General features: G+C 33.3%; 1 protein-coding gene across 1 annotated transcript; it reads left to right on the top strand.

Annotated features, from left to right (window-relative positions):
- The first annotated feature begins 562 nt into the window (after positions 1-562).
- Positions 563-9,624, top strand: LOC143063971 (V-type proton ATPase subunit F-like). The gene is made up of 5 exons (XM_076236444.1): positions 563-687; positions 2,713-2,794; positions 4,088-4,170; positions 5,322-5,444; positions 9,083-9,624. The coding sequence occupies exons 1-5, from the start codon at positions 637-639 to the stop codon at positions 9,110-9,112; spliced, it is 369 nt and encodes a 122-aa protein (XP_076092559.1). The 5' UTR covers positions 563-636; the 3' UTR covers positions 9,113-9,624.
- The last annotated feature ends 7,774 nt before the right edge of the window (positions 9,625-17,398 follow it).

Genomic DNA, 17,398 nt, shown 5'->3' with positions numbered 1-17,398 from the left:
ATTCCGAGTCTGGCACCGTCCCTTGCTGAGCCTTGCTGGCTGGACACAGAATCTATAATATTAAAAAATAAGTTTTTTAAAATATATTTTAAATAATTTAGGAGTTTGACTCATCTGCACTAAGTACAAGTAGGGGAGTCCCTTTTAATAAGCATCTTGGTGCTTACTACAGATTAGTCACATTTTAAAATAGCCTTTATTAAATATGCTTGTTATTTACAGTATACCTCATAGACTATGTATTATATGTCTCTGATAGAACTAACAGAAATACTTGTAAACATGAGGCATTTGTAACACTTGAGTTTCTATATGGTTTCTTGTACTGGACTGAGACTACTATAACACAGTTATTATAATAGTATCAGTACTGAATGAAGCAACCACAGATTTCAATATGAAATTTATTTTATAATTAATCTTGTATGTTTGACTGTGTTGCTGGGAACAGTTAATCTAACTATATATCTGTTCCTGCCTGAGCAGACATAGCCGATATAATTATATCTATGCCTTGAGCTAGTCACGATGTTATCACCCAATGCGTAACAATATCGGACTAAGTAACATAACCTGATCCGGGAATTGGTTTTGATAGTATTCACTCCTTGCAAAATCGTATCATATGATGTGAAAATGGCTCATTCTGCTCAAAAAGGAAGATTAATTGCAGTAATTGGGGATGAAGTAAGATTAGAAACTTTATTTTATGTATATAAAAACATTTAATATTACACAAGTAGTTCCGCGAGGTAGTATACAGTTCGCAAAAAACTCTCCTTACTTAATATCCAAATAGAGTAGCCCATGTCCAACCCCATCTGGATATTATGGTTACCCATGGCATATCTGTATATTTATCTCTGTCAAAATATGTAATGCTCTCTTAATCTTACAGTATCAAAGTATTATTTTGGACTGTTAGTTTTGTAATTGTTGCCCTTTCTGTATGATGTTTAATTTTGCTTTCATTATATTTGCATGCTTTTTCATTTTTATTTGTTAATATTTGCATGTTGCTGCATGATTTTTTATGTGATAGTCAGTCAAAGAGCTCACCAGAGCTCATGTTTTGTCTGTTATTATGTATATATATGCTGACTCTAAATAAAATATAAGAGCCTCACAGATTGTCACCTAGTGCATTTAGTGATACAATGTACATGTATGAGGCAGGTGTTAAGTTAGTCCAAGTCATTATGACCAGGTAGGCATCATATCTAAAAATTTAATAGCTTTTCAAGACATCATTATTATTTGGACGTGTTACTTTGTACCTTAAAAAGGGGAAGAAGTTGAAGCAAAAATTTAGAATACTTTATCATGTTTATGATGTCATAATAGACCAATTTCGAGTTCATCTGTCACCAGAAAAAACTAGTCAATTATGCACGCTTTTATGACGTCATTTACCAGATAGAGGGGGTCGCCTGTATCCCTGCACTATTAACCTTCATCAATCATCTCAGTGATTGTCATTGTGCAGGATAAACTACAAATAATATTTGTTTTGTAAGTATGCGGGAATTTCTCGCTACATTGAAGACCTGTTGGTGACCTTCTGCTGTTGTTTTTTTCTATGGTAGGATTGTTGTCTCTTTGGCACATTCCCCATTTCCATTCTCAATTTTATTAATTACAATTCCCAAATGACAGCAGTGCTGATTGTCTATAAATTATAATAATTTAATTTGCCTAATCATTCATACAATATAACATTATAGTTTCTCAACCACTTGCTCAACATTGGAATGGAAGTGATGATGCCCCTAAACGCACAAATGATGTTCACTAAAACCAGACTTTTTGACGGAAATGCATCAAACTCGAAAGTTGTCTATTGAATTATTACATTATTATCCAAACAGAATAGATTTGTTAAAAAAAAGTATATAAACATTTATTGTAAAAAAAACTCAACATCCATGTTATGTGATCTTATGTCTGTTAAAAAAAATAACTTAATTACGGAAATTTTTTATTCCTTTTCCTATTGTCATGATTGTCATGGTCGTTAGGAATTTAATATATGAAGTCATTTTCAATGTAAATTTCTTTTCTTCGCTTTTTAAGATATACATGATATAGTTTTATTAAAACAATCATTTGTTTCTTAAAATAACTACTACTACATGTACTATACTAAATTGACTTATTACCAATCTTTGTACAGATATAAAAATCTGCCCAATTGATCTGAGGTGAGTTTGTACAGGTTACCCAATATCAATATATCATATGAGGATCTTTTTTTAACCTGTAAAGACAGTTAAGTCCAAGACCTATTATTGATGACATAGTGATAGCAAAACACATTGGCGGATCCAGGGGGGTTCCGGGAGTTGGAACACCCCTTTTTTTTTGGGTGATCAATGCATTTGAATGGGAACATATAGCTGGAAACCCCCCCCCCCCCCCCTTTACTCTTGGTTGGGAACCCCTTTTTAAAATGGCTGGATTCGCCCCTGAAACAACAGGCCAATACCACATTAAGGCTAACTAGACTTCTGACCATAACTGGAACTTTATATCACAAACTGGAACTTAAACTCCATCTCCATGTTTTGTTACACTCATCATGCTCATGAAAGCTTGATGACAACTGGTTGTAGAAAATACAATGTACATGTACAATGTTTAATGTATTCAATGTTATTTAAGCTGCTTCATGTAATTTTGTCCAGAGCTTCTAATCAGATATTTTTTTTACAGGATACCTGTACTGGGTTTTTGCTGGGTGGAATTGGAGAGTTGAATAAAAAAAGAGAGCCAAATTTTCTTGTTGTTAATAAAAGTAAGTATTTTAGAAATTTGATTTACTTTTAATTTTTTTTTAACAAGTTTTATTACCGGTATATTGTATGTAGATATAAGAAGATGTGGCCATGGTATGACTGCAAATGAGACAACTATACATGCAAGTCATAATTTGTAAAAGTAAACCGTTATAGGTTAAAGTACAGTCTTTTACATAGTGGGTCTCATTTGGGTCTAAGCGTGACGCAGGATTGACGACTTTTTTGTAAGTGTGACATGTGAAAGTCAAATTATTGTGATAAAGTCTAGCAGGACATGAGAAATTACAAAAAAATGAGAATTGCATACGTACATAGTGTAAGCAGCATACAGGAATCTGACAATGCAGTAAGCAGGATTCCCCCCCCCCCCCAATGAGACCCCCAACATAGAGCCTTGGCATACTTATAAGTTACATGAATCTTTTAAATATCTTGAGGTCTAACCATGCTAACCCATTCCTTACTATGCCTTACTTTAACATTGGTTAAATTTCTAAACCTTATCCTAGATTTAACATATATTTTTTTCACTCCTGAAAAGTTAATGCCAGAGGGGAGCTATAAAAAGCAGGGTTGGATCCAGCCATTTTGAAAAGGGGAGTTCCAACTATATTAATATCGCCCCATTCAAATGCATTGATCGTCCAAAAAAAGGGGAGGTCCAACCCATGCACCTCCACCCTGGATTCACTACTGAAAATGAATATAACCATTCAGTCACAATACTGATAGAAGAAGGATACCTTGAGGTTATAATGATATCAACTACTTTTAAATTTCTAGAAATACCAAAACCTAAATTAAGGTAAATTTGTCGCACATACCTAAAATAATGATAACTAAGGGAGACTATATGTCCTTGTTTTTCTCTCACTTTTCTAGTAACCAAACCAAGTTTATCAAAAGATGAACTTGTTTCCAATCTGCCTTTTTTTTTTGGTGTTAAAATAAATATTCCAAAATATTGTAACTGGATGTTCTGTCTTTTCATTTCCTCCACTTTTCAAAACATTGGTTTAAATTGTTAATTGTTAAATCAAAACTTAAAAGTAAGAAATGGCTAAAAAGAATAATTTGAACATCTATCCCCCTATATCTATCAGCTATTTTTTTGATCTTCTGAAAAAAATTGTTAGATCTATATATACACATTAGCTCCTGATCAGTAACCCAATCTAAGATGTTAAAAGATGATCCTGCTTTATACATAGAAAAAGTTTTACACTCATTCTGTTTAAATTTCTCTTTCAATTCTTTAAAATAAATGCAAGTGTATCTTTTAATTTTAGACACTCCTCGTCATGACATAGAAGAAGCATTTAGAGGATTTCTGAAGAGAGATGATATAGCTATTGTATTAATAAATCAAACAGTGAGTATCAAAGTCAAATTATATAGTACAGTCAAACCTGTTATAAAGGTCACCTCAAGTCAAATATAAGGGTACAGTCAAACCTGTGATAAAGGTCACCTCAAGTCAAATGTAAGGATACAGTCAAACCTGTGATAAAGGTCACCTCAAGTCAAATGTAAGGGTACAGTCTAACCTGTTATAAAGGTCACCTCAAGTCAAATGTAAGGATACAGTCAAACCTGTGATAAAGGTCACCTCAAGTCAAATGTAAGGGTACAGTCAAACCTGTTATAAAGGTCACCTCAAGTCAAATGTAAGGATGCAGTCAAACCTGTGATAAAGGTCACCTCAAGTCAAATGTAAGGGTACAGTCAAACCTGTTATAAAGGTCACCTCAAGTCAAATGTAAGGATACAGTCAATCTGTGATAAAGGTCACCTCAAGTCAAATGTAAGGGTACAGTCAAACCTGTTATAAAGGTCACCTCAAGTCAAATGTAAGGATACAGTCAAACCTGTGATAAAGGTCACCTCAAGTCAAATGTAAGGGTACAGTCAAACCTGTTATAAAGGTCACCTCAAGTCAAATGTAAGGGTACAGTCAAACCTGTGATAAAAGGTCACCTTCAGGTCAAGCAGTTTTGAGTATAAAACATGTATTTCCCTCTATTTACAAGATTTTTCTTTACTCAGGTAGTTTAATCAATAAGTCTCTAAGAAGAAATTTAAAGATCCCAGTGAAAAAAACTACACAAAGAACAATAGCTATCGTATTTCAATAAGGACGTGAACTTACAAAGGTTTAAATACCTTGTCCAGATAGAGATAGCACTGTGGAAAACTTTCATTAGGTTAGCAATACTGTAGATTCTGAAATTATTGTGAGGTTTTTACTATTGCGAAAAATGCGACATAGTTGTAAAAGCATTAATTTTAACTTGCATTTTGAAATATTTTATATGAATTAAGCATGAATTGCCTCAGAATTCGCATTTAAGTCTAAAATGACAAAATCACAATAATAAATGCACGCAATAATTTACAGTAACTTTCATTTTGTCCAATGAATCCTTTAAAATAATAGAACTATTTATAAAATATTACATTTAGTAATTACAGTCTTGTTTTTTTTCAAGTATAACATCGAGATTTTTTAATGTTTTCTTTCAGATAGCAGAAGAAATAAGATATGCAATAGATTCACATGACCAGCCAATTCCAGCAGTGATAGAAATCCCTAGTAAAGATGCACCATATGATGCTAGCAAAGATTCTATATTGAGAAGAGCAAAGGTATGTTGAATATAAGATTTATTCTGAGGACTATTATTTTTATTAGTTAGGCTGTGGATCTACAGTTTTTATACGACCGCAAAAATTTTAATTTTTCGTCGTATATTGCTATCACGTTGGCGTCGTCGTCTTGCGTCTTGCGTCGTCGTCGTCCGAATACTTTTAGTTTTTGCACTCTTACTTTAGTAAAAGTGAATAGAAATCTATGAAATTTTAACACAAGGTTTATAACCTCAAAAGGAAGGTTGGGATTGATTTTGGGAGTTTTGGTCCCAAAATTTTAGGAATTAGGGGCCAAAAAGGGCCCAAATAAGAATTTTCTTGGTTTTCGCACTATAACTTTAGTTTAAGTAAATAGAAATCTATGCAATTTTGACACAAGGTTTATGACCACAAAAGGAAGGTTGGGATTGATTTTGGGAGTTTTAGTTCAAACAGTTTAGGAATTAGGGGCCAAAAAAGGGCCCAAATAAGCATTATTCTTGGTTTTCGCACAATAACTTTAGTATAAGTAAATAGAAATCAATGAAATTTAAACACAAGGTTTATGACCACAAAAGGAAGGTTGGGATTGATTTTGGGAGTTGAGGTCTGAACAGTTTAGGAATTAGGGGCCAAAAAGGGGCCCAAGTAAGCATTATTCTTGGTTTTCGCACCATAACTTTAGTATAAGTAAATAGAAATCTTTGAAATTTAAACACAAGGTTTATGACCATAAAAGGAAGGTTGGGTTTGATTTTGGGAGTTTTGGTCCCAACAGGTTTTTAGGAATAAGGGGCCCAAAGGGTCCAAAATTGAACTTTGTTTGATTTCATCAAAAATTGAATAATTGGGGTTCTTTGATATGCCGGATCTAACTGTGTATGTAGATTCTTAATTTTTGGTCCCGTTTTCCAATTGGTCTACATTAAGGTCCAAAGGGTCCAAAATTAAACTTAGTTTGATTTTAACAAAAATTGAATCCTTGGGGTTCTTTGATATGCTGAATCTAAAAATGTACTTAGATTTTTGATTATTGGCCCAGTTTTCAAGTTGGTCCAAATCGGGGTCCAAAATTAAACTTTGTTTGATTTCATCAAAAATTGAATAATTGGGGTTCTTTGATATGCCAAATCTAACTGTGTATGTAGATTCTTAATTTTTAGTCCCGTTTTCAAATTGGTCTACATTAAATACCAAAGGGTCCAAAATTAAACTAAGTTTGATTTTAATAAAAATTGAATTCTTTGGCTTTTTTGATATGCTGAATTTAATCATGTACTTAGATTTTTGATTATGGGCCCAGTTTCAAGTTGGTTCAAATCAGGATCCAAAATTATTATATTAAGTATTGTGCAATAGCAAGAAATTTTCAATTGCACAGTATTCAGCAATAGCAAGAAATCTTCAATTGCACAGTATTGTGCAATAGCAAAAAATGTTCAATTGCACAGTATTGTGCAAAAGCAAGAAATCTTCAATTGCACAGTATTGTGCAATAGCAAATATTTTCAATTGCACAGTATTGCGCAATAGCAAGAAATATCTAATTGCACAATATTGTGCAATAGCAAGAAATTTTCAATTGATTGGAGTTATCTTTCTTTGTCCAGAATAGTAGTTGAATCAACTTAAATCATTGTTTTATACAATGCACAATGTATATTCACTTTTACTACCAACTGATAAATTAAAACACTCTTTACCATTCAGTGATAACGAGCACTTTTTGTTACATTTTAATATTTTATGATGTATTTAAATGAGTAGTTATTGTTGCAAACTCCATTAGAAATTTGAATTGAGATCAGTTTTGAAAAAAGGGAAAGGGGGATGTGAAAAAAAAATGGGGGGGGGGGGGGGTAATTTTTCTCATTTCAGATTTCATAAATAAAAAGAAAATTTCTTCAAACATTTTTTTGAGAGGATTAATATTCAACAGCATAGTGATTGCTCAAAGACAAAAAAAATATTTTAAGTTCATTAGACCACATTCATTCTGTGTCCAAAACCTATGCTGTGTAAACTATTTAATCACAATCCAAATTTAGAGCTGAATCCAGCTTGAATGTTGTGTCCATACGTGCCCCAACCGTTCAGGGTTCAACCTATGCAGTCGTATAAAGCTGCGCCCTGCGGAGCATCTGGTTATCTTATACAAGATCATTCAAGTCGTTGCCTTTTGGAACTCTGTAAATTCTGAAATGGCCTATTTTCATTAGTTAGGTCCATGCATCCACAGTGATTTTCTTATACAAATTAAACAAGTTGTTCCCTTTTGGAATATTGTAAAATCGGGAATTTTACAAGTAAATATTACTGCTTTTGTTGAACCAATAAAAAAATAGCCAGATAATAATTTTAGGAAATGCTGCATACAATTAATGCTATCAAATTTGAAAATCCATGCTTAACTATGTCTGTTGCGATAAAAATACTGCAACAATTCTGAATTTACAGTGATTTAATACATTTATGACCTTAATCAAAAATTAATATCTAAGATTTGAAACAGAGAAAAAAATCATTTTTCATGAGGTCTGCAGAATCGAGGGAAAATAACCTTTTCAAGATTCTGAAATCAAAACTGCAAATAAATCTTGTGGGCCTGCCATTTTCACTAGGCATCCACTAGTTGATATTTTGACGCAATATTTTTACTGCATGCACATTCCCAAACAGTTATTTTTCCTACCTGTACTTTCTCCAAGTGGTAAAAAGGGTATTTTTATGGCCCTGTCACGGCTAAGGTGGCATTAAGTTTTACCCTTGTCCATCTGGATTAAAGTCCCAAAATGGTTTCCTTTCTCTTACTTTAGTTTACCTCAACCAATTGTTATGAAAATTATACATAATGCTTATAAGCACAAAACACAGGTCAAGTTTAAATTTTGGTTGCATCACTTTTACCATTCTAAGAGTTATTTTCCATTTCAAAGGGAAAAAATGCTTTTCTTTTTTCGTTTCCGTTTTCTACAGGTCATGTTAGTTTGTCTCAACTAAATGTTATGAAACACAATGCTCATTACCACAATACACAGATCAAGTTTTAATTTTGGTGGTGTAACATTTACTATTGAGTTTTGCCCCTGAAGTTTTCGTTCTCTAACTTAAGTTTGCCTCAAATAGCCAATGAAATGTTATGAAATGTATACACAATGCTTGTTACCACAAAACTCCGATCACTTTTACAGTTCTTGAGTTATGTCCCTTTTTAACGTTACATGCTACATCATGTCCCATGCACAAAAAATTCTCATTTAATTTTTGTTATTTTATCATTACTACTTTAGTAAAGTATAATAATCTTTATTATTACACTTAACTATAGTAGCCACTTATAGAAAATAATCACCAAAATACCTTGTTTTTCCACAGGAAAATTAAATGCAGGCCCTTCGAAAAATGACCTTTTCTGGATTTGATAATGTATGATTATAACTTTTGATGAAAGCAGTAATTGTAAATTAAAGAATAAGAAAAGCTAGGAATCCTGCAATTTTTACATTACATTCTCCCTCTAAACAATATTTTAAATGAATGAGGGAACCAATTTTACATTACTATTTTGGCATATGAATATATTTCAAATCATGATTAAACAGTTAAATAATTCAATTTCCATTGATGATTACAAAAGAATCTTTATTTTATTTCAGGGTATGTTTTCAGCAGAGGACTTTAGATGAGATCTGATGGACATTAGTATTACTTGTGAATGTAATCAGGACAGTAGATTAGGCTTGACCAATTGTAGCTGGACTCAATTAATGTTAACTTTTTTTTGTTATGCACTGGCAAAATGGTTATTTATACTGAAAATATATATGAAATGAAAGCAATTTGAATAAAAAGCATGAATGAAAAAATTGGTAAATTTGACTTTTCACATGAATAAAAAAATAAATAGTATATTTATAGCAAACAACCTGACAGAAATTTCAATTTCAATGTACATTTAGATTGGTGGTTCACCGTACCCAGGAAACCCACAAAAAGTGGTATCCAACAAATAATAATGAATCCAGTGTATGAAAAGTAACAAAAACAGTATATCCAGCATTTTTAATCATTTATTTTTTCATGTACATGTTAATCTTATATTTATATACTTATTTCTTTCTAGTCAAAGAATGTCATTCCATTAAGTTTGATTGAACTTTGTAAATGTGATGTAGCAATAAATAAATATATATGTGGTTCTGTGTTTTGTGTGTATTTTTCACCTTTTCACAAAATATTCCAAAAAACAGATTACTTTTAACAGACATAAATTTTCCATCAACTGCATTGGTGGTCTTATGCATTTGTTTGCACCTGTCCAAAAGTCAGAAACCTGATAATCAGTGGTTTGTTGTCGAGCCTGCAACTTTTGTTGCAGAAAGCTCGACATAGGGATAGTGATCCTTTCGGCGGCGGCGGCGGCGTTAGCTAACTTCTTAAAAGCTTTATATTTTAGAAGGTGGAAGACCTGGATGCTTCATACTTTGTATATAGATGCCTCATGTTACGAAGTTTCCGTCAGTCACATGTCCAATGACCTTGACCTCATTTTCATGGTTCAGTGTCCACTTGAAAAAAAAGTTCAGATTTTTTGTAATGTTGAATTCTCTCTTATTATAAGTAATAGGATAACTATATTTGATATGTGCGTACCTTGCAAGGTCCTCATGTCTGTCAGACAGTTTTCATTTGTATGGAAGGACTGTAAGGTGTACATGTCCAACTGGCAGGTGTCATCTGACCTTGACCTCATTTTCATGGTTCAGTGGTTATAGTTAAATTTTTGTGTTTTGGTCTGTTTTTCTCATACTATATGCAATAGGTCTACTATATTTGTTGTATGGAATGATTGTAAGGTGTACATGTCTAGCGGGCAGATGTCATGTGACCTTGACCTCATTTTCATGGTTCAGTGGTCAAAGTTAAGTTTTTGAGTTTTGGTCTTTTTATCTAATTCTATATGCCATAGGTCAACTATATTTGGTGAATGGAAATATTTTATGATCTTTATGTCAGTTGTGCAGGTTTTATTTGACCGTGACCTCATTTTCACGGTTCATTGCACAGTGTTAAGTTTTTGTGTTTTGGTCTATTTTTCTTAAACTATAAGTAATAGGTCAACTATATATGTTGTAGAGAAGCATTGTTAGCTGTACATGTCTGCCTGGCATGGTTCATCTGACCTTGACCTCATTTTCAAGGTTCATTGGTCTATGTTTAGTTATCTTGGTTAATGTTCTGTTTATGTGATAGTTGTAATAAAGCTTAGCTTTATACTTAGGACTATCAACATAATATCAATGATTAGTAAAGAAGGCGAGACATTTCAGCGTGTGCACTCTTGTTGTTTGTTGATGTGGTTCATAAATAGACCGTTGGTTTTCCTGTTTGAATGGTTTTATACTAGTAGTTTTTTTTGGGCGATTTAAAGCTAACTGTTGGGCAAAAGCAGCAGCAGGTTTAAGAAGAAAAAAAAGAAAAAAATGTTAAGGGCAATACATGTAACTCTAATAAGAAGTTGTCTGATTGTTGATGTCAATAGTCTCATCATTCTAAACATGTTTGCACCAGCAGATTTTCTTTATCTATAGTGGTTATGAAGATAATAGAAAAAGTTGTCGGCTGGCAGGGTCATCGGATACTGGTTTATTTTTTTTGCCCAGTAGTTTCAGAGGAGATATCTTTGTAAAAGTAAACAGATGGGCTAAGTGAGCAAAAAATCTGTAAACCAACAAATTCAAAAACTCTCAACACAAAAGTTTATTAATGAACCTTTAAAATGAGGTCAAGGTAAAATGAAATTGTTTTAAAGGTAGACCATATCCCAAATGTGGTTGACTTATTGCTTACAGAATCTGAGAAACAGACTGAAACAGAAAATTTAACATTAAACAACCAACCTTTAAAATAAGGCCATCGTCAAGGCCAGCTAAACTCTCATTTCTAACAGATATGCAGTAATCCACTTATACTGAATAGACTTATCCTTTTACTCATAATAAATAAAAAAGAGCTATACAGCTTATTTTCACAGTTAAAGAACTATGATAACAAGGTCAAGTACAATGGACATATGACATGGAAAATTTGCTACAAAAGACATCTTAATATAAGAAATGAAGCTTCCTGGTCTTCTACTTTCTAAAATACCATCTTTTACATACAAATAGTGAACACTTTCAATGTTGAATCCTGATAAGCATTCTGCTACTTCAGACAAAACAAAAATGAATAATGTTCCTCTTAATTCCAATCACACATAAAACATCCAGATACTGGTAATTAGTTTTCATATCATTTGCACTGCAAAAGACAAAAAGGAAATGTACTTTTCATTTAAGTTACTGTAAATTCAGAAATTATTGCGTGCAGTTATTATTGCGATTTTGTCAATTTAGAATCAAGTGCGATTTTAGTTTTGCAAAAGAACAAAAAAAACATGTTTAATTCATATTAAACTAGATGTGTCAAAGTGACACAAATGGCCCGTCCCAAAAAGTTAAAAAATCTGCAATTTCAATAACACATGTGAACACAAAAATGATGGTAGTCTCACATATCAAAAATCAGCAAACGAAACTTAAACTTGATCTGTAACTCATCATGGTTAACTCACATACCAAAAATCAGCCCAACATCTGAAGGCGTTAAGAAAAAAACTCTATAATGATTTGTTGCGGAATGACGGAATTACAGAATGACGGACAAGGGTAAAACTACATGGCACCGACAACTTCTTTGCAGGGCCATTAAAAATGAAATGCAAGTTTAAATTATTGCGATTATAACCCTGTTGCATTTTTCACAATAATAAAATCATCACACTAATTTCTGAATTTACAATATATACTTACATATTTCACACAAATACTGAAGTTTATTTAGGCTGTTTCAACTATACTTAATAAACAGCTGCGCCATGAGCGCATGATACTGTTATGATATTGTCATTATTGTATTTATTTATGTTGGCCTGATTTGTGTTGTGTGGCCTGATAGTTGTTTACAGAATAATCTTAGAACTGTGCAGTTTAGAAATCTCTGGAACAATTACAGAATGATTGGAACTTTCCAGAATGATCCTAATAAAAGATGCGTTATATAAACTTCTACATTTTACTAGAAACTTCTGTTGTAACTTTCTAGGATGTTCCATTATAGACTGTTCTAGAATCTTCCATGACAACTATATATATACAGACACTAAAGTTAAACACTCACTCTTGGACTTAGACTTAGACATTGATAGACATTTATATTAAAAACATTTGGATTGACACTTTTATTCTACAAACAACATCATACTGGATTGTGACCGTAATATTCAGATTGGATTCTGAAAGATATCCGGATACAGATAAAGATAAAAGATTGGACTCATATTTTGAAGTTGACAGTAATATTTGTGTATTACTTCTTGTAAACTTTTGTATAATAAATATTGTTAAATTTTATTATTGATTTGTGTCTTTTGTTGGCTACAATTTAAAGGTGATTTCTGGCCGTAACAGAAATTGGGGGCTCGTCCGGGAGACTGAAAATATCTTATTCAAAATTTTTTTAGTAATTTTTATTATAACTAGCCAACAAAATTCTACAAAATGGCATTTGATGCCGGTAATTTTTTGAAAACGACAGACCTGGAGAGTTTTGATAATTTAAAGAAAGAGGAATTAGTGTTGCTTGCTAAACATCTGAAATTAGATTTTACAGTATCTATGAGAAAACAAATTATAAAAAATTTGGTTATAGACAAATTAGTGGACGCAGAAATTTTAGGTGAAGAGGCTCTTGATCTTAAGGTCGAAAACGTTGACGCTTTAAATTAAAACAGCTTGAATTAGAACATAAACTTAAATTAAAAAAACTGGAAATGAAGGAGACGGAGAAAATAAAAGAACTTGAAATGAAGGAAAGATTGGAAATGGATAAAAAGGAAAAAGAAGATGAATTTAAATTAAAAGAACTTGAAATGAGGGAAAGGCTAGAGATGGAGAAAATGAAAATTGAAATGGTCAAAGAAGAAAGCAACACCAAAGTCCAGTCGAAATCAGAATATTTTGATGCAGCAAAAAATATACGTTTGGTTCCCAAATTTTGTGAAAAAACAGTCGATAAATATTTTCCACAGTTTGAGAAAATTGCTCATAATTTGAATTGGCCAAAGCCATATTGGACTACAATGCTACAAAGTGTTTTTGAGGGTAAGGCCGCTGAAATATACTCCGCACTTCCATCAGAAAAAAGTTCCGATTATGACACGGTGAAACAGGAAGTTTTGAAAGCTTATGAGCTAGTACCAGAAGCATATAGACAGAAATTTAGATCTTATAAAAAGTTTGATTCGCAAACCTATGTGGCATTTGCTCGGGAAAAGAAGATCTATTTGATAAATGGCTTACTTCAAAGAAAACAGATAACAATTTTGATAACCTAAGACAATTGATGTTATTAGAAGAGTTCAAACAATGTGTTCATTTAGACTTAAAAACACATTTAGACGACAAAACTGTTGGGACAATACATGATGCAGCTGTAATTTCAGATAATTATACCCTTTCACATAAAAGAAGTTTCAAGGGTCAAAATGTTAATACTTCAAGTGGAAATTACAAAAATCAAAGCACTGAGCGTACTGATAGTAAGCCTGTTGCACAGAATAAGAGTCAGTCCAATTATAATATGTCTAGTCCAAAATTTGATACTTTTGAGAAGAAGTCACTGATTTTTGCTTATTGTAAGAAAATTGGTCACCTGATGGCTGATTGTTTTAGACTCCAGAAGAAGAATGAACGAGATAATAAGCCGAAGTCCAGTGCTTGTACGACACATTATATTACCAGTACGTTGGAATGTCCTGCGAGTCAGGCTTTTAAGTCCAGTTTTTGTGATTACATGGAGGAATATAAACCCTTTATGTCTGATGGGTTTATTTCTATTGTTGATGATACCACTCTTCAGCCTATTAAGATTTTACGGGACACTGGAGCTTCTCAGTCTTTATTGTTAGAAGGTGTGTTGCCTTTGTCCGAGAAGACTTCTGTTGGTGCCTCCGTTTTGTTACAAGGTGTAGAGTTAGGTTGTATAGATGTTCCTCTCCATCGTATTTATCTGACGTCAGATTTGATAACTGGACCAGTTATTGTGGGTGTTCGTCCTAATCTCCCTGTTGAGGGTGTTACATTATTGCTAGGAAATGATCTAGCTAGGAACAAAGTGGTTGCTGAACCAATTGTTACCAGTGAACCGGTGGTGGATGTTAAATCACCTGAAGATGATGCTGAATTCTATCCAGCTTGTGTTGTCACTAGAGCGATGGCTAGAAAACAACAAGATGAGGATTTGCAAGAAAACCAGTTTGATTACATGGACCTTTATGACACTTTCCTAGCCGACATTGAAGGTCCTGGTAGCTCAGAAAAGGCCATAATAAGACCACCTAATGTTAACAAGAATGTAATTCTGCCATGGCCAGATGTAAACAGCCATTCATTAAACAGAAAGAACTTTTTGGAAGAACAAAATAAAGACCCTGAGGTTCTTCAGCTCTGCAAGAGGGCTCAACCACAGGAGGAAGCAGACAAAGTGGCCGAATGCTATTACCATCAAGACGGCATTTTAATGAGGAAGTGGAGGCCTCCTGATGCTACCCCAGAGGAGGAATGGAGAGTGGTATACCAAGTGGTGGTGCCTAAAGTTTATAGACAAGAAATTATTGGTCTTGCCCATGACACCCCCTTGGCTGGACACTTAGGTATAAGAAAGACTTGCCTTAAGATATTGCAGCATTTCTACTGGCCCAGACTTCAAAATGATGTCCCAGAATACTGCAAATCATGCCATATATGCCAGGTTGTTGGTAGCCTAACCAGACAATACCACCAGCACCACTTCTGCCTATTCCAGCTTTTGACGAACCTTTTAGCAGAGTTCTAATTGACTGCGTTGGACCTTTACCAAAGACCAAGACTGGAAATGCGTATTTATTGACAATCATGTGTACATCCACTCGCTTTCCTGAGGCTATTCCGCTAAGAAATATCAAGACACCTACTATTGTCAAAGCACTTATCAAATTTTTCACATTAGTAGGACTTCCTAAGTCTATACAGTCCGACCAGGGATCAAATTTCATGTCAGGTTTATTTCAGCGAGTCGTGTACCAGTTAGGGATTGCTCAGAATAGCTCAAGTGCGTACCATCCAGAATCTCAAGGTGCCTTAGAACGTTTTCATCAAACATTGAAGAACATGATTAGAACGTTTTGTCTTCAATTTGACAGAGACTGGGATGATGGAGTTCACTTTCTACTTTTTGCAGTCCGAGAGGCTGTTCAAGAATCCCTTGGATTTAGTCCCTTTGAGTTGGTATTTGGCCATACTGTAAGGGGACCGTTAAAATTGATTAAGGAAAAATGGCTTACTGAACATACTGACTTGAATCTTTTAGACTATGTATCTTGATTTAAAGAAAAATTGTATACTGCTTGTCAAATTGCTCAGAAAAACTTAAAAAATGTACAGAACAAGATGAAAATATGGTATGATAAAGATGCCAGGGACAGAGTTTTTGAGCCTGGTGATAGGGTACTTGTATTTTTGCCAGTCCCTGGACATCCTTTACAGGCTAAATATTGTGGTGCTTATACAATAGAGAGTAAAATCAATGATTTGAATTATATTGTAAAAACTCCAGGTCGGCGCAAACAAAACAGAGTGTGTCATATTAATATGTTAAAACCATATTTTGAGCGTACTAATGAATGTGAGAGTAAACCTGTTGCCACTTTAGGCATGGTTAAATTTGAGAACAATCATGACAAACCAGATGTAATTGAACCACCTTTTAGTTCTTAAACTCTGGAAGAGACAGTTAGATTGAAAAATTCAGAAATTTTGTCAAATTTAGACTCAAAACTTGCACATCTGTCTTTTGATCGTAGAGAAGAAATAAAAACTTTGGTATTTTCTTTTAAAAATCTTTTTCCAGATTTGCCAAACAAAACCACTGCTGTTTGTCATGATGTTGATGTAGGAGATGCTTCTCCAATTAAGCAACATCCTTACCGGCTCAATCCACTCAAACTTGAAGCTATGAGAAAAGAAATTAAATATATGGTTGACAATGATATTATTGAGCCGAGTAGCAGTGAATGGAGCTCTCCTTGTCTCCTTGTGCCAAAACCAGATAAAACCTTTTGTTTTGTGACTGATTTCAGAAAAGTAAATTCAGTCTCAAAATCTGATTCCTATCCTATTCCAAGGATAGATGATTGTATTGACAACATTGGTCAAGCAAAATTTGTGAGCAAATTTGATTTGTTGAAAGGTTATTGGCAAGTTCCATTGACACAGAGAGCTCGTGAAATATCAGCTTTTGTTACACCAGATGGCTTATTTCAATATACTGTAATGCCATTTGGCATGAAAAGTGCACCAGCTACATTTCAAAGAATGATCAATAATGTTATAAAAGATTTAAACTGTTGTTATGCTTATATTGATGATCTAATTGTATGTAGTGATAGCTGGGAACAGTATTTAACACATTTGTATGATACTTTTGATAGACTGTCACAATCAAATTTGACTATTAATCTTGGTAAAAGTGAATTTTGTCAGGCCACTGTTGATTATTTAGGGCATACAGTTGGCCAAGGTCAAGTGAAACCTATTATGGCTAAAGTGGAAGCCATTTCCAAATTTCCTCCTCCTACAAATAGAAAACAACTTATGAGATATTTAGGCATGATTGGATTTTACCAATCATGAACAATAACCTTTCTTCAAAAAAACTAAATATCACTAAAATAAAATTTTGAATCAAAACCAAAAAGTATACAGATCTTTAGATTAATATAACAAAAAAATGTGTAAAGTTTTAAGCAATTATCATAAATTGTTTTTGAGATACGGCGTGACATGTAAAAAAACCCTCCCCTTTTTTAAAATATACTAAATAACTGAAAAATA

This window comes from Mytilus galloprovincialis, chromosome 2, assembly GCF_965363235.1.
Source record: "Mytilus galloprovincialis chromosome 2, xbMytGall1.hap1.1, whole genome shotgun sequence".
Taxonomy (NCBI): domain Eukaryota; kingdom Metazoa; phylum Mollusca; class Bivalvia; order Mytilida; family Mytilidae; genus Mytilus; species Mytilus galloprovincialis.
The sequence above is the reverse complement of the archived record's forward strand: the minus strand, read 5'-3'. Positions and strand labels throughout refer to the sequence as shown.